Below are 24,305 nucleotides of genomic sequence, written 5' to 3'. Positions count from 1 at the left end.
GGTTGACCATTGTATAGTTGCGTTCAGTAGCAAACAGGCACGCTGGAAACATAACGGAATGAAAAGGCACATTATCTTTTGCCATGAATTGGTAGTATGTTACTTTAGTATCGTCTTCCGGTTGCCACCACTTGCGCCATTCTGGTGTGTAAACAGCACTCATACTCATGTATCCAATCGGTGCATCAAACCAAACATAAAACACCTATTCACTTAGTTGTAAGAAATATTTTGCAAATAACATAAAAAAATTTTAAGTATTGAAATCAACATCATACCTTTGACTTGAACTCATCGAGTGGCACAGGAATTCCCCATTTCAAGTCCCTAGTGATGCATCTCTCCTTCAAACCATCTTTCAACCAAGATTTAGTTATCACTTTTGCATTATAAGACCAATCATCACCAGATTTATCAACCCAATCATTAAGTTTAGCTTCGACTTTAGGTAAATTCAAAAAAAGTTGCTGAGAACTACGAACAACTGGTGTTTTTTGACAAACCTTACACCTAGGTTTTAAAAGTTCGGTGGCGTTTATTAAATGACCACAACCATCGCACTGATCACCTCTTGCATCTTCATAATTACATAGAGGACATGTTCCTTCAACAAATCGATCAGCTAAAAATCTGAAAAAATTATTAATAATGTCAGGATAATGGTATTCAAAATTAAGATTTTGTCTGCATGTATGGTTTTAAGTAATGTATTTTAATAAATTACTTACCGATCACAATTCTCACATAAAAGTTGTTCCATAGATGCAGTACTGGTATAGCCATTACTGTGTACTTCCTTAAATATTTCTTGAACAATTCTAAATTAAACACAAACCAAATTTTTTAAAACTTATGTCATTTAAATATTATATTAAAATAAAATCTAGAACTATGTAGTTATCATTTTTACTCGGTTTGTTTATGTGATGTAGTTCTACCAAAATGATCAAAACTAATATTGAACCACTTATATATTTCATTATGAATTTTAAAAAACTTGTCACAAATTTGTTGCGGTGTTAACTTTTCTTCTAATGCTTTTGTTTCAGTTGCAGTACCATATTCATCAGTACCACTAATATATAATGTATTCCAACCACGCAATCTACAATATCTATTAAATAAAATAAAAAACCATTGTTAATTTAACTTAAAGGTAAATACTATATAAGAATAACCAACATCATCACATTTAGGCTATTGGAAAATTTAATAGAACTTAATTTATTTAAAATATAGTTTAAACATTGTTAATTTGTCACACTAAAGACATTAAAACAATACATTTGAATTTTAAAATACTATAATAATATGTTTGATGAGATCTTATCGTTAAAAAATTACCTTGCAAAAACATCGGCTGATAAAACACAACCAATTATATTACCAAGATGTGGAACATTGTTGACATATGGTAGTGCTGAAGTAACAAGGATATTTTTTTCGCCTTTAACAGGTAATCTATAGTAAAAATATTAAAATATAAATACATTGCAATTTGAAATTATACTAACAAAAAATAATGGTTAGACATTGACAAGTCATTGTAAAACTATTATAAAGATATAATATTTTGTACAATGTTGTAGAAATATAATACATTATAATATATAAGTTCAAATGAAAAAAAAAATTTTCTTCCATTTAAAAAGCATTTCAAGCCAAGTTTTAGTTATCAATTAGGTATTAAATTTAATAGGTAGATGTATAAAAAACAAAATATGTATATATATATATATGTAATATATTAATTGCATAGCTTTACAAATGTAACTATTATTTGATAATTTAAGGGCCGTTCTTACAATTTCCAGTTAAAGTCAATGTACACTTAACTGGCGGAAATATGCTGGTAATAAAATCTGTTATCAGCTGGTTAGCGTTAACTAATACATAACTGGACGGTGTTCCACGGATCATGGATATTCTATGAACTTAGGAAAACCTCCTAAATTTGAAAATCAGTGAAAGAAAAAAAAAATATTTAGTTTCATCATATTTATACCTACTTTTACTACACAATTATTTTAATTTATATTGAATGATAAACTGACATTTAAAGTGTCGTAAATTATGTAGTTTATAACATAAAATATAATACTTAAAGATTGTTTTATTTTACAGCTGTGGTCCACGAAGATCATATAAAATTATAAGCGTTCTGTGATTCTGAACATTTTAAGTACTACTTCCATAAAGTATAAATTTGGTACAGTCAACAAATTGTTTTCAAATACTGGGCAACAACATGGTTTAATTTCTAATCTACCAGTAAAAATTGGGACATAAAACTATAAATGACTAAACTCACACTGGTTGGCATTCAACTTTGTTGATGTCTTTCAGACAGGATTTGGATATCCACGAATTCTTCGCATTCAATAACTCGAATTCATCTACTTCAACGGCAGCCTGCGACATTCTTATAAACGTTAATCACAAAAACGAACTATAATATTACTGTGGCGGACCCATAGACATAAAAATATATGGACTGGCGGACTGCGCTCAGAGAGAGAAAACCGGAACCGATGTAAACCGAGAGAGATAGCGATTGTTGGGGGCAAGCATGGAAGAAACTATAGAGTATTTTTATTTACACCATGAAATAATCATTATCTAGTTTCTGTTATCACCAAAACAACAATATCAATTAATAATAAAAAGTAAAAACTGCGTGAAAATCAAAATAATATATTATTATGTCTTAGACATAATGTGTTGTAATATCTATGATGGAAATCAAGTAATAAAACTATTAAGCAATAAGCAAGTATATATCGGAGAAGTGCATAATAAAAGTAATATGAATAACATATAATTGTATTAATAAGTTTTTATTATTTACTATTATTATACATTTATACATCTATTAATAACATAGACATTATTATGTCTATGATGATTAATAATAAATATATTCATGGTGTATAAAATATAGACGTATTACTTCCATGACTTCCGTCTTCCCCCAACTATCGCCATCTCTCTCAAACAATTTCGACGACCAGATATGATAGACTGGAGGTGAGGAAAGCGCAGTCCATATATTATTATGTCTATGATTTATACCTTAGAATTTAGATCAATAGATCATATAATTTTATATTATGATCATGTTTATGATCTAACTTAGATCACCCAACTACCCAAGGTTTATACTTTATTATATCTTAAACTTAAACCGTGATCATAATTCACGAATATCTATGACAAATATTGATTTTTATTTTAGTAAAAACACTTAAATTCCCTTAGAAAATAAAAATTATATACCTAATGTTAATTGTTAATGACCCAAATTCTATAAAAAAAAAAACGCCCATAAACCTGTTTAAGTTCATGTAATTGTTTATTGATTTTTAAGTTAAATATTACAATTCACAATTTATAAGCATACATTTAAAACTTGTGTTGTTGCCGTCAGAACTGGGTACCTATCTCAATTCGCAGTTAACAGCACGGCATAATAAATCGATAAAGATTAGACTAAGGAAGTACCTATTAGAATTTAAATTTATGACATCAATATTAAACTATATTATATAGGTAGCCGTCGTTAATCGTAATCGACATGTACAGATATTAAAATTAATAAAGAAGTGTTTTTTTTCGATTTGTAGAAAATATGGAAATATTATAATAACGACTTATAATTAATTGTAATAGGTATTTGTTTCAATTGTTAAAAAAAAGTAAACAATTTTCTCAAGTCACAAAAATTACCTGAAAATTAAACAAAAAAGAAAATTAAAATTAGTTATATATTATAACTATAGATTCGTATGTTCTTGAAAATTGAAACACAGAGAATAAGCATTGTCTATGATAGGGGTCACCAAATGGTGGACCACAGGCAAATTTTTTCGGCCCGCAAACGAGAAAAAAAAAGTTATAACCGTTAATGTTATACGTTCTATACAGAGTTGAAATTTATCATTTTTGTTCATTGGATTTTAGCAATAGGTATCTGCGATTTTGATGGCCCGCAAACAGTTTTCAGATTATTAATGTGGCTCTTCAAAAATATCAATTAGTGACCCCTGGTCTATGATGTCCAAAAAACTTCAATACCTATAATAGTAATTAACATCCGGACCCTGATTATAAACGTTTAAAAAACACCGAATTATATCCTCTTTATAAAATACCGTTTTTGTTGTCTATTCATTTTATAAATACTATATTCTATGGATTTCTATTACGTATTTATTGTAAAAGTGTATAGGTTTTATTAATCATATTAATGATAAGTTAAAGAAAGTTTTCATAACTACGGTAGTTGAAAAAAAATCATTATTAGTAGCATTAAATATTGGGGATTAACGAGCACGTTAAATTAAATTAAATATTAAGGATTTAAAAGAATTATTTTATAAATTATATAGTCAAAATATCGCTTATACTGAGTATACAAATATGAAAAAAAAGTTAATTGTTTATTATGCGTTAGAGATTGTCTTATAGGTACCCTAAAAATATAACATTACTTAATATGTGGGTATGTAAAAAAAATGTACTCCACATCGCCACAATAAACTTAAATTCAAATAATAAACTACGTGATCAAATACCTAGTCATTACTGTGCTTTTTGATGTTTTAAAAATACCAAAAGTTTAACCATCGGGGATATTTTTCCTCGACCTATTAGCTCCCAACCATAGTTGCCCAAATTTTAAAACACTGAACAGTTAACACTAAGTATTAACATCTCGTCGAGATAAAACTAAAAAATATTTTATTGGCATACAATATACCTACATACTATATTATACATTTTACATCTATAATTACCACATCATTTATGATATTTATTATTCTATAATAACGGCCGACATCTTATAACCACGGCAATATTAATTAGCTCATCTACTCATAAAATTGCTGTTAATTGAAATATTATGTATTGTAATGTTTAGTATGGTTCACGACGTTATAGGTAAATGGTGGGAGAATGGCGAGACGTGGCGCGTACACGCCCACAGGCCTCTAATACGAGAAAATAAACTGCAAGAGAAACTAAACTATTTAAACCTTTTAAACGGGCATTAGAAATTATAGTACGTTCGTACTTGGTATTATTATTGTTGTAGGGCACGCAAACATCAGTATTCAGCAGCAGTAGTTTTTATTGTCATGATTATTATATACTTTTTTCGTCCTCTACGTGAGATCTAGTCGTCGTAACTCCCAAGACATTTAAAGTAGACCAGCTCTATATAAGAATCACACTGCGTGTACAATTCATATAACTATATACAACCTACAACTATTGTAACCGACAAATTACAATACACGTTCACTACACAAATAATAACAATTGATAATTTGTATAAATAATTAGTAGTAGAGAAAATACCGGTAAATAAGTACCCACTAAGGCATAGAAATAGGAAAAAAAAACAATTATTTTTATTGGGTTTTAATTTTATTATGGCTTTTGTACAAAAATTAAAATAACATTACAACAATAGTTACCATAAAAATAAAATCACAAAAATTATAATGGAAGTATAATGCATTTATTCTACAGACTCACAAGTAGAAACAAAAAGGTTTTTGTAAAAAATCTATTATAAATGTATGACAATTTTTTTTATATAATAATTCATCAGTATATTTTACACAATAAATTAGCGTGCCACTAACACAATCAATAAATTTTGACATTCATAACATTTTGTTTATAATTTACTTAAACTACAAACCGTATAAAACGAAATAACATTTTAACTTCTTGACTAACTCTTAATTTAATAATAAAACAATACATATAGTTTGGGAAAAATTATTATTTTGAAGAAAACTTTTGACAAAGTATCTCCAAACCCAGTTTTAATGTAGTTAAACTCATTATTTTTATTTTAATTTACAAGTTTACATGAATTGTTTTAATGTATTGTTCTGTAAAATTATTTTTCATAGAGTAAATGGAAATATAAAATAGCGGAACTACTATATTACAATTATCACAACATTTTAAAACAAAATCACTGAAGAAAATAGTGGCACATTATATTTAAACAAAACATGTATGAATTATAAAGGCATAATTTACTTTAAATTATTTATGTGACTAAATAAATAATTTAAACCACATATTACAAAAGGATAAAATATAATTAAATAAAAAATGTAACTAATGCAATAATACTTGTTGATAGTTTGACATTAACAGAAACACACTATATATGACAACAAAAATGTTTAAACTTAAAGAAGTATTATAAACAAAATAGATTAATAGAAATGAATTAATAGAAATCAGTACTTTAGTTATTTAAAAAATAGATGATCAAGAACTATACTAAAAAAAAGGTTTAAAATAGTATCTTAACAAGTCAATAGTAATAATACAACCAATAGTAATTTATTAAAAACTAACTCATACAGTTACAAAATATTATTTTACAACTGGATAAAAATAATTATATATTTTTGGTTAATAGACAATCCCTTAATTTATTATTAAGAAATGTGATGGTTTGACAAAAGATTAAAATTGTAGTTTAGATACAATAATTAACTTTACACTAAGTAGTTAGTGATTAAAAAATATCAAATATTAAAATGTAAAACGTTGTTATGTGGTTGAGTTTGAAAAGGCAACAGTTAATAATGACTAAAGTACTAATATTTTGTTGAGCATCCCAATGTTAGGTAAAAGAAGCAACTTGAATATCACATACAAGTTTCTAAGACTTCTAATGGAATACCTTGATAGGACTCATATTATTTTGTTCGTTAATAAATATTATCAATAGTTAGTTTATGAAGTGGTTTTGGGCGATGTCGGAGAAGACTGTTGAGCACGTTCAATGTATAGATTCAACAGCTTGAGCTTGGCGCCATTCAGACTTGATATATGAGGTGCAAATTCCTGTTCACCAAATACTTTATGCAATGAAACCATACAAAAGACTGCTGATTTTCGGACCGCACTATCAGGATTATCATAGCCTTGTAGCAAACCAGGCATTATCTCTTTCATTTGAACAGTTACAGGAGGGCTGCCGTACATATCAACCAGTTTAGTCATCATCTTGATTGCCATTAAATTAACAGGAAATTCTTTTGCCGATATCAAAGGAGTAATTACTCTGACAACTGTTTCTGGTTGTAAAGAGATACTTAAGGCAAATGAACATTCTTCAGCAACTTTTACAACGGGTTTACATGGATCACAACACATATTTAGTACTTTTAATATAATCAATTCAGTGAAATTATAAAAACAAGTAACCATTTCTGGCTTTTGAACAAGATACGTAATCAATATAATCGCTTGTTCTCGTACAATTGATTCATTGTCCATTAATAATTTTAGAACAACCTTAATAATTTTTTTAAAATTTTTTATAAGAAGATCAGAAGGACCATCCCTTATTAATTCTTTTAAACGGTTTAAATTTGATTGTTTATAATCCAGTTGAAGAGAATCTTTATCTAAATCATCTAATATTTTTATAATGCCATCTGTTGTTGTAGTATGACCATTTTTGTAACCATTTAAGTTATGATTATCAGTTTCAGTACGTACGGACATTTGACTTATTCCAGAGTCATAAGAAGCAGCATCTCTCTCTCCTGTATAATGACATTCTAAACTGTACTTTTGTATTTCAGCAGTAGTTTGTTTTAATGACTTGTATATTTCTTCTGAATTGAAAGTATCAGTGTTGTCGTGTTGCAAAGGAGGTGAAGCAAGATTTGTTGGTGACTGTCGATTGTGATATTTTGGAGACATTAATTGATCAACACTACTCCTTCTCACTCTATTTTTAATGAGTCCAGACACTGCTTCCTGATACTCTTCTGGTAACTGTGATAACCTTAATGTGATTTGAGATGCATTTAAACTGTACAATGCAAGAATAGATTCTTGAGCAGCACGTCTTAACTCAGGTCCTTGCTTTATATTATTACCCATAGTCCATCCAATCATTTTTGTTAACGCTAGGGTAGCATAATCTTTTTTTCCATCTGCTGCAGAAGGAAACGCTGATCCTGGATCTGTTGTAACAGCCAATTTTGATATATAACTCATAGCAAATATTTTCATTTTAGCATTAGGTGTTTGAGTAGGATCAGTGAGAAATTTAAATACAGCAGTTAGCTGAGAATCACAAGGAAAAGATAATCTTACAATTTCCATTGTTTTTAATATTTTTGAATGTACAGAACCGAGTATATCAGAGCCTCCTTTATTGAATAACTTAGCTAAAAGTATATACAACCAATGCTCTAAATACTGACTATGAGTAACAATTAACTCATTTAGTGCATCCAGAAACAGACTTATAACTTTTGTTTGAGAATCCATGAACATTTTAGTAAATATGTCTGTTAACCTCCTTAATAATACTTCACTTAAAATATTTCCTTGTTGCAAATATCTTTGTAAGCTTACTAAGCCTTCCTTGCGATTATTCCAGCTTGAACTTTCACAGTTTAATATTATATCATCTATATCTAAGCTAGAGTTTTCCCAAATATCTTTATGTAAGCGATGTTGTGAGCCATTCCAATAAAATGAATCTGAAGGCCGTCGGTGAGAATCAATTGAGCGTTCAGAACAAATGCTAGATGTCTCGCTCTCATCACTATGATCATCTATTGACCTTCCTAATATTTTTCTTGGTGATTTATGACCAGTAGTACTACCAAGAGCATCAGCCAGAGCAGATTCTGCTTCTCGACTCTGCATTAATATTTTTTGCGCCATTATTGGTCTAGACGTAGGTAAAATAGGTGGCCGTCTACTACTTGTATGTGATCCAAGGGAACTATATCTATTAGGACTAGCTTCTCTACTAGTATCTTGAGATCTGGGTATACCAGAACTGCCTCTTCGTGATTTTGGTTGGCCAAAAGTAAATCTTGAAGATGGTGATCCTGAACGACTAGTTGGTTGAGATATTGATACCCTTCCTCTTGATCTCCCAATTCTTTCTGATTGATGTAAGTCTTCGTTAGGTTTCTTGGTAACAGATTGAGGGGACACCATGGGGTTAACTTTTTGTCTAGCAAGTGCTGCATACTGAGCTCGAGCTTTTGCTCTTTGAGCAGCTTGTAAATCTATGGCACTGCTTGATCTCATTGAAATATTGCTTTGTGGAGTAACTGGACGACGAGAAGGTAATCTTGCACTTTCAGCCATTACAGATTTCGGTAAACATGAATTGGACCCAGTATTAGTAAGTAAAACTTTACGATAGGCTGGTTCTAGCTTATTTAATAATATTTCTCCTTGTTCTGGAAAATGTTCACAAAATCCCCAATAAGATTTTCGTGACAATACCCGAGCATCAGAATCAGCATCTGCTATACCTTTTTTAATGGAATCCTGAAGTATTGTTATGTGTCTTTCTAATGCTTGAGTTGGCCATGTACGTAGAATTTGATCAAAAAATTCACAGCACGCACGGCGAATATCTTTTGACTTTGATCCTAGACTATTCGCAAGAATGGGTATAATACGAGGAGCATGGGTATGTTCTAATATAAATCTTACAGCGATTAATCCAGATGAAGCGGTTACTTTTGCTGAATTTGGTATAAGGTCAATTAAATTGCTAAAAATTGATTCAGCAAAGTGATTGAATTTATTTCCCAAACGTTGAGATAAAAATGCTATAGTAATACAAGTTTCTCTGACAACTTGAGATCTCAAGTCTTTGACAGATGTCTGAAAGGAATGTTCTAAATATCTCAAATTATTGAAAAACTCTTCATATTTTGTTGAACCTGTTAGTACAAGTGATCTAATTTTTTTTAGTGATTCAACTCGTTTATTCCACTGTTCATTACCATCTTGGATAGACTCGTGTAATTTTTTCATAGTATCATCTAAATCTCGTACACTAAAAATCTGTATCGTAGGAACATCTTCAAAGGATCGAATAAAAGTATCTTCATCAACAGCACCAGCATGAGAAGAGGTAGAAGACGCTGAATTGGGTTTCCGTACAGAACCTGATCGTTGTAAGGGTGTTGCAGAATTTGGAGGAAAAAACGAACCAGGTCTTTTAACACTACCAGGAATGCGTCTAGGTGCTGACATACAAGCACGATCAGTCTCATCATCATCAGCTAAACTAAGTCCAATAAAAGCAGTTGGCAATAAATCTCCAGCTGCTTTAGCATCATCAAATTTATTCATCAAGTCGGTCATTTTACCTTGAGGAATTGTATATTTTTTTTGTATATCTACACGTAATTTTTCTCCTACATGTTTATACAAATCAACAAGTGTTTCAAATGCTTTATGTCTTACTTGAACATTAGGATCACTCAAAAGTTTTACTATCATGGGTACAATTTTTGATATAGTGATACAGTTGGCACCAAATTCTTCAACAGTTGATAGTAATAACTTCATAGCTCCTTCTTTAACATTACTATTTTTGTGATAAAATGCATTTGCTGATATTTTGTCAAATAATGCCTGAGGGCTAATTGTATCACATTCCATTAATTTCATAATAAGAAAAAGTGCTTTCACTTTAATCGAATCCTTACTATCCCCTAGACGATCGACAGCTAGTGGCAGTACAGTAGAAATATATGGTCTAAAATCCGTTCTCATTCTAGTTATCAACTGTGTTATTATTTCAATTCCATATTGAGTGACTTTGGGATTGCTATTTGATAACCATTGAACAACTCCATCAATAAACATTCCAATATCAGAACATTCAACTGAATTACTAGGTTCCTCTAAATAAGTAAATAATTTACCACCAACAGTTACTTTCATTCTTATATCAGAAGTTGATAATAGCGGTAAAAAGCCATCTAAATCATGGGGTGACCCAGCAGCCATTTTCTTGGATGGTGAATATGACTGAGGCCTGTATAGTAAATTGTTGTTAAGTGCTATACTTCTTTGTTATGCAACGCATCTATATGATTATTGTCCTGCAACAAAATAATGCATAATTTATAATTAAGGTACGGATTTAAATGCAAATAACATTTTTTTTTCTAAATATCCTAAAACAAGAGTTGGAAATATGTGGCATACAGGGTTTGTAGGGGAAATAAATAGATAGCCAAAATTTGTTTAATTTAATGATGTGCTTAAAACTTTACTAGTTAATAAAAAAACACAAATCTAAATATAAAATTAATATTGTATAAATCCCTCACGAGATCCCTCATCAAACCCATTTGGACTTATGGTCTCCAACTGTGGGTAAATACTAAAAAATCAAATTTAAATCGCATTCAGGATTTTCAAGATATTGCTCTAAGGATATCCACGAACTCCCCCTCATATGTATCAAATTATACCCTTCACACAGACCTGAAAATCAAAACTGTTAAAGAAGAAGCAGTATCTTATCATAAAAGATTTCACAATCGCATCGTCTAGCAATCATTCCAACCCTCTAATTAAAGCTTTTTCGTCAAATTGTATTCCGGGTAATCCTCCAAGGCACTTAAAACGTAACTGATGTAGAGATATGTTGACTTCAAAAAATTAAACATATATATGTATAAATTAATGTATAACCTCACTTAAAAGTGTCATCATTGGGTGGCTGCTTTTATCAAGCTTATTCATGTCATAATTTTTTTTTTATATTTTAGCTAATACTCTTACTGTACCCCTGAGGTACAGATTGTGTATACAACAATAAAAGAAAAAAAAATGTAATGATAATTTTTTTTCATTACTTGTCTATGGTGCTCCAAAATAACTTATTAAACAAACAAAAAATGTTTCTTGGCCTACAATCATTTTTTTCAATTCATCCTTTGGAAACTTATTAAGAACAAAATGTGTTATAAACATCAAAGAATTTAAAAATCAAACTTTTAATATGTATTTTTGGGTAAGTTTTGATATGTTTTAAGAATGGAAATTTGATTAAAATAACCTAGTAAAACAATTAAGAGTTTTATATTTTTACCCATATGTATCAGTAGATGCCATACAAAAGAAGAGGCAGCTACGCAATAGAGTAACAAATAAAATTGTTATCACATGTAGGCAGATGAATTGTCCATAAATTATATTAGGTACCTATTATTTTACCTTTCATTATTTATACGTTATACCTATGTTTTTATCATAGAATACTCAAAATTTCAAAAAATATTTATTTTTTAATTATTGGAATGATAACATAGTTGTTTAAATCTTAAATTCATAAGCAGAATATTCGGAAACAGAAGTACTCCTGAAAATACTAGTCTGCTACTTTGCTTATAAAATCCATAAATAAATATAAATTAGTTAATACTAATTCTTTCCTCATTAATGTTGTAGAAAAAAATTATTTTCAAAAATGTTAATAGTTTTGGTGATAGCAAGTCTAGTGTTACAAAAATTATCTACCACCTATATATTATAACAGTTGTTTTATTGTACAACTTGCACTAACAAAAATAACAGATTAAAATAAATGTTAGATTACATTTTTTTTAATCATTATAATTTAAGTTATTATACCTAACCCATTAAAAAAGTTAAATCAATTTTATAAGATACTTTTCTGGTTTTTAGTACGTTTAAATCCACAGTTTACTTTCTATTATAGTTATAATTACATTTGTTAATATAGCATTGGTAAGTAATTAGTAATTTTAAATAAATTTAATAAATTTTTAAGTTTTATACCAATTTCGTTTTTGAACATTTTAAAACACACCTTGTGTCATTTTAATGACTGCTATTAACTTAACAAGCTTACTAAAAAATATACCATCTTCTTAGTTAATAACCGAATAATTACCTGTTACAATTGTAGAAATTAAAATAAATATAATTTGAGATATAATTGAATAGTACTACCTACAACATACAACATTGTGTAACGTTAATTAGAAAATATTTTTTTACATGTTTTCAAGTAAGTAGTTTGAAACAAAAATATTTTTTAAATAATTTTTATTCTTATAGGTACCTACCTAATTTTAAAATTTTTTTTTAATTACAAAATTTAGTTTTAATTTCATCAACGACAGCAAAATAGTTTTTTTGAGTATTTTGATAAATAAAAATTGAATTTAGGACTAGTAGAAACTAGTAGTTTAGGTGTTATCAGTATTTGAAGTTTGGTTGAGTGGAGTAGTGGACCAACATTTTGCGGGGTGACCACGTCCCAATTAACTATCCTCATCTAAACTGTAAATACTTTACATACTCATAAACTACTCGACCCCAATTTGATTTTTATGTATCAAAATACTTAGAGAAATATTCTGTTTTGGAATATGAAATTAAAACTGTAGGTAGGTTGTTTGTTATTACAAAAAGTAAAAACAAAAAAAAAATGTTAAGGATAAAATATATTTAGAAATACCTATACATATTTTTAAACAACTAAAAACCGAGGATTTTTTTTTTTCAAAATCATTTATACTTTTGGAAATAATAAGTGTTGAATGATAAATGAATCACCCGGTAAATACAATTTAACGTTGACCTTAAAAGTAAGTATGTTATATGAGGGTAAATAATACTTATTTCAAAATATTTAAACTAAATTATAATCAAATTAATTTAAGTATAACACATATGTAGTTAAAATTAAAATAATATAATAGGTAGGTATTTGACTATAAATATCGATTTAAAATGTTTGGAAACAGTAATTTGCTGTCTTCGTCATACAATAGGGATTTAGGCAAACACTGTTTCTAATGAGTCATTCGTTCTATTGATTTAATAAGTTCCACACAAGTTAGTAAATGAATTAGGTATCTAACAACATGTTTTGGTATAATCCAAGGTATAATCTAAACTATATAAGCCATCAATTGTTCAATTGTTGATGATATTTTGAGGACAATATATCAAAATTAAAACATCTTTTTAATGTAAGTAGTGATTAATTACCACTGCTTTGAGTAAAAGTCTAGATAGCCAATGATGAAATTATTGAACAGTTAGCAGAATAAATCATAAAAATGAATTGTTGACAATTTATTACATAGTAGCGTCCTGTATAATACACACAATTATAAACTAGGTTTATACCACCTACCTACCTACCTATTATAAAATATGTTAACCAATCAGTTGTTTAATTTACAATAAAATGTTAAGAAAATGTCATTTTTATTTATTGAGATAAATTTATAGGTAGATAGTGGTTTATTATAAAATGATAGGATAATATTTTTAATTGTATTGAGTTAGATATTATTAGAAAATGAGGTAGAATGGAAATAGAAATTGTACATCAGATCTTTAGACCAAATATCAATATTAACTACAGAGGAATATACTTAATATACCCAGTTGTCAGGAGATTATATTATAAGGGATGGTAATCTGGTATAAGCACAGAATAACTGTTGGTATGTGATATAAACTTAATATTAATCTTGATTAAAAAATTATGGGCACAAAGCATAATCAATCAAGTTACATAAAGTGAAACTATTGGTGGTTAAAACCCATGAAACAATAGTTATATAAATATTAGACTTCGGAACCTAAGTCAAATATTGACAATAAAAAAGTAATTAGAGTTAATAAAGATGGGTATGCCTAGTAGAATTGATAAAACTCTTTAAAAGATAAAATAAACATAGCATGTGGGATTAAAATTTAGATATTGGAGAAGAGCAGGTAAAAAAAAGTTAGGTAATGACAGGGAAGTGAGAAGCAAGGTTTTGAACATGGATATTTATATGGTTTGATAAATAAGTTGTAACTATTAGTACAAGGGCAGAAGAGTTTTATAATTGAGAGGAATCTTGTCATCAAGATCTGTCTTATATATTTTGAGACAAAAAAGGGACCTTTAATGATGAGGCGGGACATTATGTTTTCGAATCTTTGAGTTAAATTAATTTAAATCTTTGGAGTAGTGTCAATAGACACTTTCAATTAAACCATCCTGCTTCCATATTACTTGTTCTATTAAGTATATGCAATTAGTAAGAACGGCCTTACTAAACAAACAAAATGAAATTTGATCTTTTAGCAGCTACCTACTCTGATAAAATATAAATAACTATTTTAAAGTTAGAACATAAACTTTATAACTATAAGTAACTAGGTACTTTACTTTTAATGGTAATAAATATATAGATTTTATGGCTTTACAACAAATGAGTAGGTAATGCAACTAGCATAGTGTATTTATTAGGCTTTAAAACTATTTTGGCCTTGCATATACACTAGGCAACTCATCTGATTAAGTACCTATTTGTATATTGAAAGTTTCATATCTTTAACTTAAGTACCTACCTACCTAATAAGAAAATATTTATATAAGTTTAAAATTAGTGATTCATTCTAGATCCTTTCAAAATGCACCATACACCCATACATAATTTATGATTTTGTAAAATACCAATTACCTAGTAATTACGATTGAGTGCCAACATATTTATTTTTTATTATTGAATATTCAAATTGAAAATATAAATACACAAATAAATAACAAATTATTTAAAAAATATTAGCTCAAATCCTTGAAAAAATTTACTAACTAGGTAGGTAAATTAGCAACAATAAATTAGATAAAATGATAATATTTCAATTGTACTACACTCACTGTTCATAAAATAACTATAAGTACCCATTGTCTGAAGTGTAACTATAAATCAGGAATATATTGAATTTTTTTATTCAATACCTAAACGTGTTTTTATTTATATTTGGTATGTATATAATGTGTACATATTTAATCTATATTAGAATATCAAGTAATGATCTTATTTAAAAATTTTAATTTAATTTTAAGTGTCACATGATTGTGATTATTTTAAAATAAATATACCTAATATACCCTGTACATACATCTTGTAATTGTATAAATTAATACACCGGTACCTAGGTACTTACTTAAATTCCATTTATTTAGAACTAAATGAGAGTAAGTAGTTGGTTTGTTGTAGAAAGATTAGACGAAGTACATACCTAGTAGGTACTAAAGAATAGTTTTTAATGTTTTGTTTTTTCCTAAATTAGACCTTTATACCTACACACAATGTTACTGGATAAACATACTACTTCACACTACATCCACCTACAACATTTATTTATTTTTTATTGAAAAGTAAACATTTAGCAGTATTTAATACCTAAAAAAAAATCCTCTGCAAGTGTATTCTAAAGGCCTACAGTGGACTGGGTATCATCAGCTGTTGTTTCACGAATAAATTTTTTAAATATTTACTTGGTCCACCAAAATGTCCTTAATTCGGCTGTAGACAATCAACCCAAAATATGGTAAAAAACGAATTTGACGAAAAAGGTATAAAAAATAGAAATCAAATTAAAAGGACTCATGAAAACAATACAAATGTCAAAGGACTCACCGACAACTTAGGCTCGTCGTAAAATGATAACAGGTTTATCGTCGTGCACATTTGTTCGTGGGTACGCTTCAAATGTATCGTCAAATAGATATTCCGACCACTTTCAATGTAATGTTTTTAAATAATTCGAAACTCGCACAACGGAAGATAATTCACAAAAACCAATGAACTTTTGAGCGGAAAAAAAAATTATCGGTTGAGAGAAGAATCATCACGACGATTAGCGAACTGAAAACTGAAAAGAAGGCAGTAGAACAACAACAGATCTTTTTTTTCCCGTCAAGGACAAATAATAGATGTAGGGTGCGCGTTCAGCTGCAACTGCACAAACTTCGAAACGGAAACATATGCGTCGGAAACGTACGTTATAAACTACATAACCTCAAATTTGTGCGGATGTCCGAACTTCTTCTAATGAACTGATGTCCAATTTTAGGCCATGATAAAGTAGATTCTGTCTTGAAAAAAGATTTTGTCGTGCCATAAGCTATACATTATAATTGTTACTATACATGACTTGATGACTGATGGACACTGTCTGTGACAATAGTATATTCAATATACTCTAATGGGCGGTAGGAAAAAGCCCAATATTAAATTGTTGTGTTGACTGTTGACTTCCTATTTTTGTTTGTTGTTATTTTTCATGCCTTATTAGTCAACATTCATTGAGTATACGAGTAAACAATAAAGTATTTAAGTATTCCTTATCAAGTTATTATTAATTAATTAGTTAGCTTATTCATAATTTTGGGCACTTTTATATAGTTAAATACTTAAATCTTTTTACGTTTTTATCCTAAAAATAGTCGTAACTAAATAAGTATTTTTCTTGTAATTGCGCATATTGATTAATGTTACTGGTTACAATGTATGATTAATGATTATTGTCTGCTTAGTTTATATATAATAAAAAAAAATGTTGTTTCAATTAAGTAATTAAATGGTAACTGCAACAATTCAACAATTTCTACAACAACGATCCTAGCACGCAAGTCAAGTTTAGAAAAATGCCAACGATTTAATTTAATTTTTAATCATATGTCAGATTATCAGAATACTCCCTGAATAATTATAACTACAAAAATAATAACACTTAATAGGTAAAATATGCGGAGATATAAATATTATTTCTATTCATTTTTCTAAAAACGTTTATACGACGCAAATAGTTGCCAGACATAAAATACCAATAGTTATCGCCCCTCAATGACGTAACCAGGGCCGTATTACCGCTTAGGCTGTGTAGGCTAAAGCCTAGGGTGGCAAATTTTTTTTTGTTGCGACCCAAAAACAACGTTGAGATATTAGTAGAATATCAATACCTATGTAAATTAGGCGGTAAAATATCAATACCTACGTAAATTAGGCGGTAAATTTATTTCAGTCTATGGGCGGCAGAAACCTTAATCCGGCCCTGGCCGTAACAACATGTCAACATCTACATATTTTGAAAGTTTAAAAACACGATTTTTGATTTCATTATTTATTACCACCTACCTATAATAACGATGGGCCCGCATTCCCGCGAAATGAGTATAGCATCGACCCTGAGACTTGACAAGCCATATCATGAACCATAATGGTTTAATAGAATAATGATCCCATAATGACAGAAAGAATAATTTTCGTCCGGATGCTGTCAATAATCATAAGCATTACCTATTTTGCATAGCTGTGGAGGAATGTTGTCGGTATCATTAAACCGACCAATTAGAAATAAATAACAAATGCGGGAAGAGTAAGTATCTATCCTACTTGCTACTAAAAGCTTAATAATATACATAATATATATAAAGAACAATAGGTAGCTTGATGACTTACAAAACTGGTTTGAACTTTGGTCTTTGGAGAATAAAAATGAGCTCTGCGCTGTCCTGATACCAGCCCCTATACCAATCGTCTACAACGTTAGCCCCCCCCCCCCCAAAAAAAAACAAATTCAGATGTCTTGGTATTCATTTGGACAACAAAGTAGGTACAAACTTAATCGGGCCAATCACATAAAAGTAAAAAGAAAGGTAGGGACCTAAACTCGGAAAATTTTTTAAACCAAACGACCTCAAACTAAGTTTTATTTGGGTTAAGGAAATTTTTCTTTATTTCATCTTGAGAGCAAATCTTTGTTCATTTAATATTGAGTATTAACACATGTCGGAATAGGTATTACCTATATAACCTATAACCTAACTTACTATCTACATAGTATTATAGTAATACCTTCCTTTTATAACTTATACTTGCTTGTATAGGCAAGTACGAGCCACGGCCCAAGAGGTACCTAAGGTGTTTCGATATCGCTTTGAAAAACACGCATTTCAAAATACCATCATAAATCTGCCACTCAAACCAAAAATCCATGGTCCTTGAATAATTGATTCGTTTCGTTCTAAAATGTTGATTATTTATTTAGGTACTTCATTTTCATCCACATCAATACATCACTAAGTATCTTAAATTCTTAACTCTTTAACTCTATGACTTAATATTCAATTGGTTTGCGATCTCCGAGGTGTAATCTTGTTCACTGTTTTCTATTTTTGAAATTCAACTATACTGCTAGGCCTCGAATACCTTCATCTTGTACCAGTTAACTTTAAGTAGTTGATTGTCGATCTTAATCGTCTTGTAAACACTTAGGCTTATGTTACCTCTATTGTAAAAGTTCTTCTGTAACTTATATATTCAAACCACTATTACACTTTCCGTTTGTATCATTAAACTTAAATAGTGGGCACTGGGCAAGTACACATAGGTAACCGCTGCCGTACAAGTACTTTACTTAAGTACAGAAGAACAAACGTACAGTATACGTCAAATGTAAGTTGTAAGTATGTAACTCATCACCGCGTAAGTAAAGGATGTGTTAAATTTGAATTCAATGAAAAATAATTGGATCAAACAACGATTTTGAACTGATATGTTTACTGAGATTATTTTGTTTTTAATTATAACTAAATAACAAAAATTAGTTGAAGAAAAACTATAACCCAAAAATCTGAAAATTGTATAATTAAATAAATATAATGAATTGTTTTTAATAGATATTTTAAGTTCAAATTTGGACGAAATTACGATATTATGGAGAATAGGTAACGATTTTTGTTATTTTGTTTATAATTTAATATTATTGAAGTATCAGGCCGCTGGCTGATAGACCGTCTTTAGTGTCTTTACTCAGAATCGTTATTCGATTAACATTTTAGTCATTAAATTCAAATTGAACGCATCCATTAGAATGACCCACGCGGCCACACAACACTGTTATACAGCAGAATGCCTCTTTTTTAATTTCTAAAATAAAATCTTTCTTTCATACAACAAAATAATTAAGACCTAAAAAAATGAATAATTATTATGTTTTTTTATGATCAATAATACAATATATTCCTAAATATAGGCTAAATATTTCCTAATCGTAAAATTAAATTATTTTTCTAGGAATTCTATAGTGATCTATTTTTACTTACGTTAAACTGCTGTTATATACGCAGGAACATAGAAATCTGCTGGTTGTAATTCAAAAATTTATGACATGGATACATTCATTTTTAATTTACTAACAGTTCATTTTGTCATATCACTAATAATCAGTCCACAGTTGTATCAAACCTCACACTTGAATTTTTTTTATTTAATAAACTTAAAACATAAAATAAGTATGTTATAAATCAAAACCATACTTCTTTTGTCAGTAATTTATGCTTACTTTCAGTACAATACACAATATTAACATACGACGAATAATGAAACGAGTGTATCAGCCATAAAATGGATTCATATTCAATATTTATTGAAATACTTTGAATACAAAAATATACTGATTTAAAAATGCATTTCTTTTAATATGCTATAATAAAACACTGATTCTTAAATAACAAAAAATGACACTGCAGAATATTATTTTAAACTTATCTTGACACAACATGTTCAAAATTCAACCCCTAAAAGGCTATGCAAATCTGTGTTATTGTCTTGTATTAACTATGATACAGGATATTGAAACAAAAATAATGATTTTTATCTAAGTGACATGTCACTTATAATTAATAAAGAAACATAGGAAACTGTTGGGATTTAAAGTCTTCAAGAAAAAATAAGTCTTTGTATAAAGAGAAGTCCGATTTAATATTTGTGATATACACAATATGCAATACAAATAAAAATTGGTAAATTACAAACGTCTACCTCTGCGACCACCCTTCCTACGTGTAGAATCTGAGGGAATTGGTGTTACATCTTCAATTCTGCCAATTTTCATACTTGAACGAGCTAGAGCACGCAATGCAGATTGTGCTCCTGGACCAGGTGTTTTTGTCTTGTTTCCACCAGTAGCCCTCAATTTAATATGCAAAGCTGTGATACCCAATAATTTACATTTTTCAGCAACATCCTAAAATAAAATAAATAATTAATAAATATTATATGTAAGAAAATAACAATATGTATTCAATATGAGTTTGAGTTATTATCTAAATCTAATGGTTAGAGCATAGATTTATCATATGCACAAAAAGTATTTAAGTTTATTTGTCATTAAGTTTTAGTCAAATATGAAATTTTGGTCAAACATACAAGCCAATACATGTAAACTAAACATTGTATTAATGCATTTTCGTTTTTAAACGATTTGTAAAGATTATGTACAAAAATCTAAAAATGGGAAAAAATGTGAGGTAACATATAAATCCATACCTTTAGTTTACCTATGACTAGTAATTGATAGTTTTTTAACTACTAAAAATAGAAGTGTAAAGATTTAAATATAATTATTAAGTTGGTATTATATTTGTTATGTGTAAAAACTCTCATTAAACTTTAAAAACTTTTGTGGAGCCCCATTAAAAATAAGAATTTCTTTATAATGCAAAAAAATGAGAAATGTTGACACATATTAGTTATTACAATGCAATTAAATTACAATGCTAACAATAATTAATTAGTTTTAACTTAGGTGTTTCCTTTGACCACTGTTTGAAAACCGCTGTGCTAGAGGGTAATGAGAAAAAATGTACCTAGATTGAAACTATTTAAAAACATAATCAATACTTTAATAATTGGCAATACTGAATTTAGAAAACTTTCTTATAAGGTAAAAAGAAAATGATTTTAGTAGTGACACATTTTGCTGGGATGGAGTGACTACCAATAATGATTTAGTAAAATTACAACAAAACACCACAAAAAAACTTTAAATAATTACACTGTGTCAAGGCGTTTGACCATCTTAATTAATATAGAATGGATAAGCCATCCACCTTTCTGAGAGTTCCTAAATGAACGATAAGCTACGGACCACAGAACTAATGTCTTTTAAACAAAAATAAGTTATTTTTTTCATTAACAAACAATACACTTATGCAAATTATTCTAACATGTTTATAGTATGATAAGTGTTGATTAAAGCAGCAAGTACTAAGTACATAGAGTAAAAACACCCACAACATTCAAATAAAGGCACTGTTCTACTGTTCACGTAGGGTCAGGTTTTCCTTATCATATCGGCTAGGTGTCTAGCAATAGTGTTCAAGTTATTGACTTTTAATACAAAAACAAATTTAAAATGTCAAAATAAAAAATGTCTTCATAAAATCTATATTAATTTAGTACGAAACTTGGAATTATGAATGTTAAGAGAATCATGTTGTATCGAAGTATAAACCTAATTTATTACTTATTATCAACACTAACACTGACATTTTAAATAATTATTATTTACCATCCACATGAAATTATTAGATGATAAGGAAGCAGTAATTATTTAACATTTAGAAAATAAACACTATCAATACTTTTAAATAGCAATAACATAGAATTGAACACAAATTCCAATGATACAAAATTGTAATTAAGGAATATTAATTTGTTCTAAGTAAATCTACTTAGACTAGTTTTCCATAGTAAATCAAGCATTGATCACCTCTAAGATTATGACAAAGTTAAACAAATAATAATTCAAAACATTTTTTTTGAACCCCAACTAAGTTTATTAGATAGTCAAAAATCACGAATTTGCACGATCCAGCACATCAGCACGATATAATTTTCTCATTGTCTCAGCCTATCATGATAAATTTGTGTTTAGGAAACACAGTCTTGTGTTGTTAGATTTAATATAAGAGTGAACAAACTAATCATTCAACTTTTGAGCATTGTATATGGTGTTTGTATGTTGGCTTTTTTTAACAATAAATTAATTTTATACAAATGATGAGTATGCAAAATATTATAATTTAAAAATGCTCATACATTGTGCAAAAATAAGAAATATTGTAACTTAGCATACATAGAAACAGATTTAACAACTTAAAAGTTTGATAGGTCAATTCACTTTATCATTTAAGATAACAAAATAAAATTGGATTTGCTAAATGAAACTTTTCTATTTTGTGTGGGTCAAAAAAGTTTGATGAGGTCTTTTCAATCCAAGCCTCGATATAAGTTATAGATTATTATTAATAATTAAAACATACTTGGGCAGCCAACATAGCAGCATAAGGAGAAGCTTCATCTCTGTCAGCTTTTACTTTCATGCCACCAGTAACTCTAGCAATTGTTTCTCTGAAAAAATATAAATTTAATGTTGTGAATAGTTTGTTGAAAAAATGTATAAAATGTCCATAATCATATACAAGTAAATAATGTGTTTAATTAATTAAGAAAATAGGAGGACACATTTTGGTTCTTAATGGAAATAACTATTATATACATGTATACAAAATATTGGAGCTAAAACATTTAAAACAATTTTAAAATGTTAAATAATAATATATAATACATACCTATTATTTTGTATCTAAGTATTTACTAGGTAGTTATTTGGTGGTGAATTTAGTATTAGTAAAAAGTTTTTGATATGTTTAGAGAAAGAAGTTGTTTTGAAAGTTATTAGGTACAGTAAAAACCTCATCAATTATAACAGCAGTTCGATAATATATATTTGTAGCATTATAAAAAAAAAAAATTAGAATAACTAGGTATTTGGTATATTTTATGGACTAGTAATACTGTATCGCATTATATGAAAATTCACGCAAACTAAATTACCATTGTATTTCTTGAGATTAAAAACATATTATTTTTTACTATACAATGTTTAAAGAAATATACCTCGCCTTCATCTTGTAGGTAATTTTGTTTTAACCAGATTTTCATTTAATTCAAAAATGGAACCCCAATTAATCCAGATTAATGAGATTCTACTGTACATGGTAATAATTTAACATCATTAAGCCAACAGTTTAGTCATCAAACAATATTTACCTTCCAGATAAATCTGTGACATGCACGAATGTATCATTGAAGCTAGCAAAAATGTGAGCAACGCCATAAACCAATTCACCTTCTTGAATTTGTGGTCCCAATTGGATTACTGGCTCCTCTTTCTGTACTTTTCCTTTTCTTGGAGCCATTTTAGTCTAAATAAACAATTAATAATTACTAATGGAAATAAATATTAATGAATGGTAGAGGAGTAACATTGCCACATGGCTAATGTAAAATTCATAATATCAAAGTTCGATTACCGAATGACAAAAAAACCTTAAGTAAATTTAATTAAATAGATTATGGGTTAATAAAATATACTTACACTCAATAAATTTACAAAGTTCTAACGCAGAATTAAGCTATATAGTCGCAAACTACAAAAAGGAAACCTCCGACTTACGGTATTAAATCACGAAGAGCAAAAGAGTAGGTAACATTTTGAAATTTAAGGTTATGTTGATTGTCACATCAAATTGATAATAGTGTTACCAATACATACTTTACAAATTGACAAACATATAAGTAAAATATAAATAAGTATTTAAAAGTTCAATAATTTATTTAAACATTAAAATAAACGATTTCCTTATTAATTTTAATCCCATTTATAATATTTTGATTAGTTCTATATTTTGTTCTATTACTATTTATATTTCATTTTTCATACTATGGTATGCTATTAAACTGTGTTGGTTGCATTGTAGATTGTAAGAATAATTTTTTTTTTAATTTTACCACGGAAGATAA

The 24,305-nt window shown here is 28.6% G+C and overlaps 3 protein-coding genes across 4 annotated transcripts; all 3 read right to left on the bottom strand.

The window, feature by feature from the left end:
- Positions 1–7: 7 nt before the first annotated feature.
- LOC111035219 (methionine--tRNA ligase, cytoplasmic-like) lies at positions 8–2,421 on the bottom strand (the record flags this gene model as incomplete). Its single annotated transcript, XM_022316745.1, has 6 exons — positions 2,312–2,421; positions 1,345–1,461; positions 911–1,114; positions 729–818; positions 279–630; positions 8–205 (listed from the first exon to the last, which is right to left on the bottom strand). Coding segments are annotated over exons 1-6 (1,071 nt in total), but the record flags the coding sequence as incomplete, so codon positions are not given.
- A 4,143-nt stretch (positions 2,422–6,564) lies between these two features.
- On the bottom strand, positions 6,565–16,599 carry LOC111035221 (CLIP-associating protein 1-like). 2 transcript variants are annotated; one of them, XM_022316749.1, is made up of 2 exons: positions 16,290–16,599; positions 6,565–10,922 (listed from the first exon to the last, which is right to left on the bottom strand). In XM_022316749.1, the coding sequence occupies exon 2, from the start codon at positions 10,825–10,827 to the stop codon at positions 6,772–6,774; it is 4,056 nt and encodes a 1,351-aa protein (XP_022172441.1). In that variant the 5' UTR covers positions 10,828–10,922; positions 16,290–16,599; the 3' UTR covers positions 6,565–6,771. The 2 variants fall into 2 exon arrangements, with proteins under 2 accessions (XP_022172441.1, XP_022172442.1); XM_022316750.1 differs by lacking the exon at positions 16,290–16,599 and adding an exon at positions 16,148–16,264.
- A 3,797-nt stretch (positions 16,600–20,396) lies between these two features.
- LOC111035228 (40S ribosomal protein S14a) lies at positions 20,397–24,016 on the bottom strand. The gene is made up of 4 exons (XM_022316761.1): positions 23,881–24,016; positions 23,553–23,707; positions 22,763–22,850; positions 20,397–20,682 (listed from the first exon to the last, which is right to left on the bottom strand). Exons 2-4 carry the CDS (start codon positions 23,699–23,701, stop codon positions 20,464–20,466), a joined length of 456 nt encoding a protein of 151 aa, XP_022172453.1. The 5' UTR covers positions 23,702–23,707; positions 23,881–24,016; the 3' UTR covers positions 20,397–20,463.
- Positions 24,017–24,305: the final 289 nt, after the last annotated feature.

The sequence above is a fragment of the Myzus persicae genome, unplaced genomic scaffold (assembly GCF_001856785.1).
Source record: "Myzus persicae strain clone G006 unplaced genomic scaffold, MPER_G0061.0, whole genome shotgun sequence".
Taxonomy (NCBI): Eukaryota; Metazoa; Arthropoda; class Insecta; order Hemiptera; family Aphididae; genus Myzus; species Myzus persicae.
The sequence above is the reverse complement of the archived record's forward strand: the minus strand, read 5'-3'. Positions and strand labels throughout refer to the sequence as shown.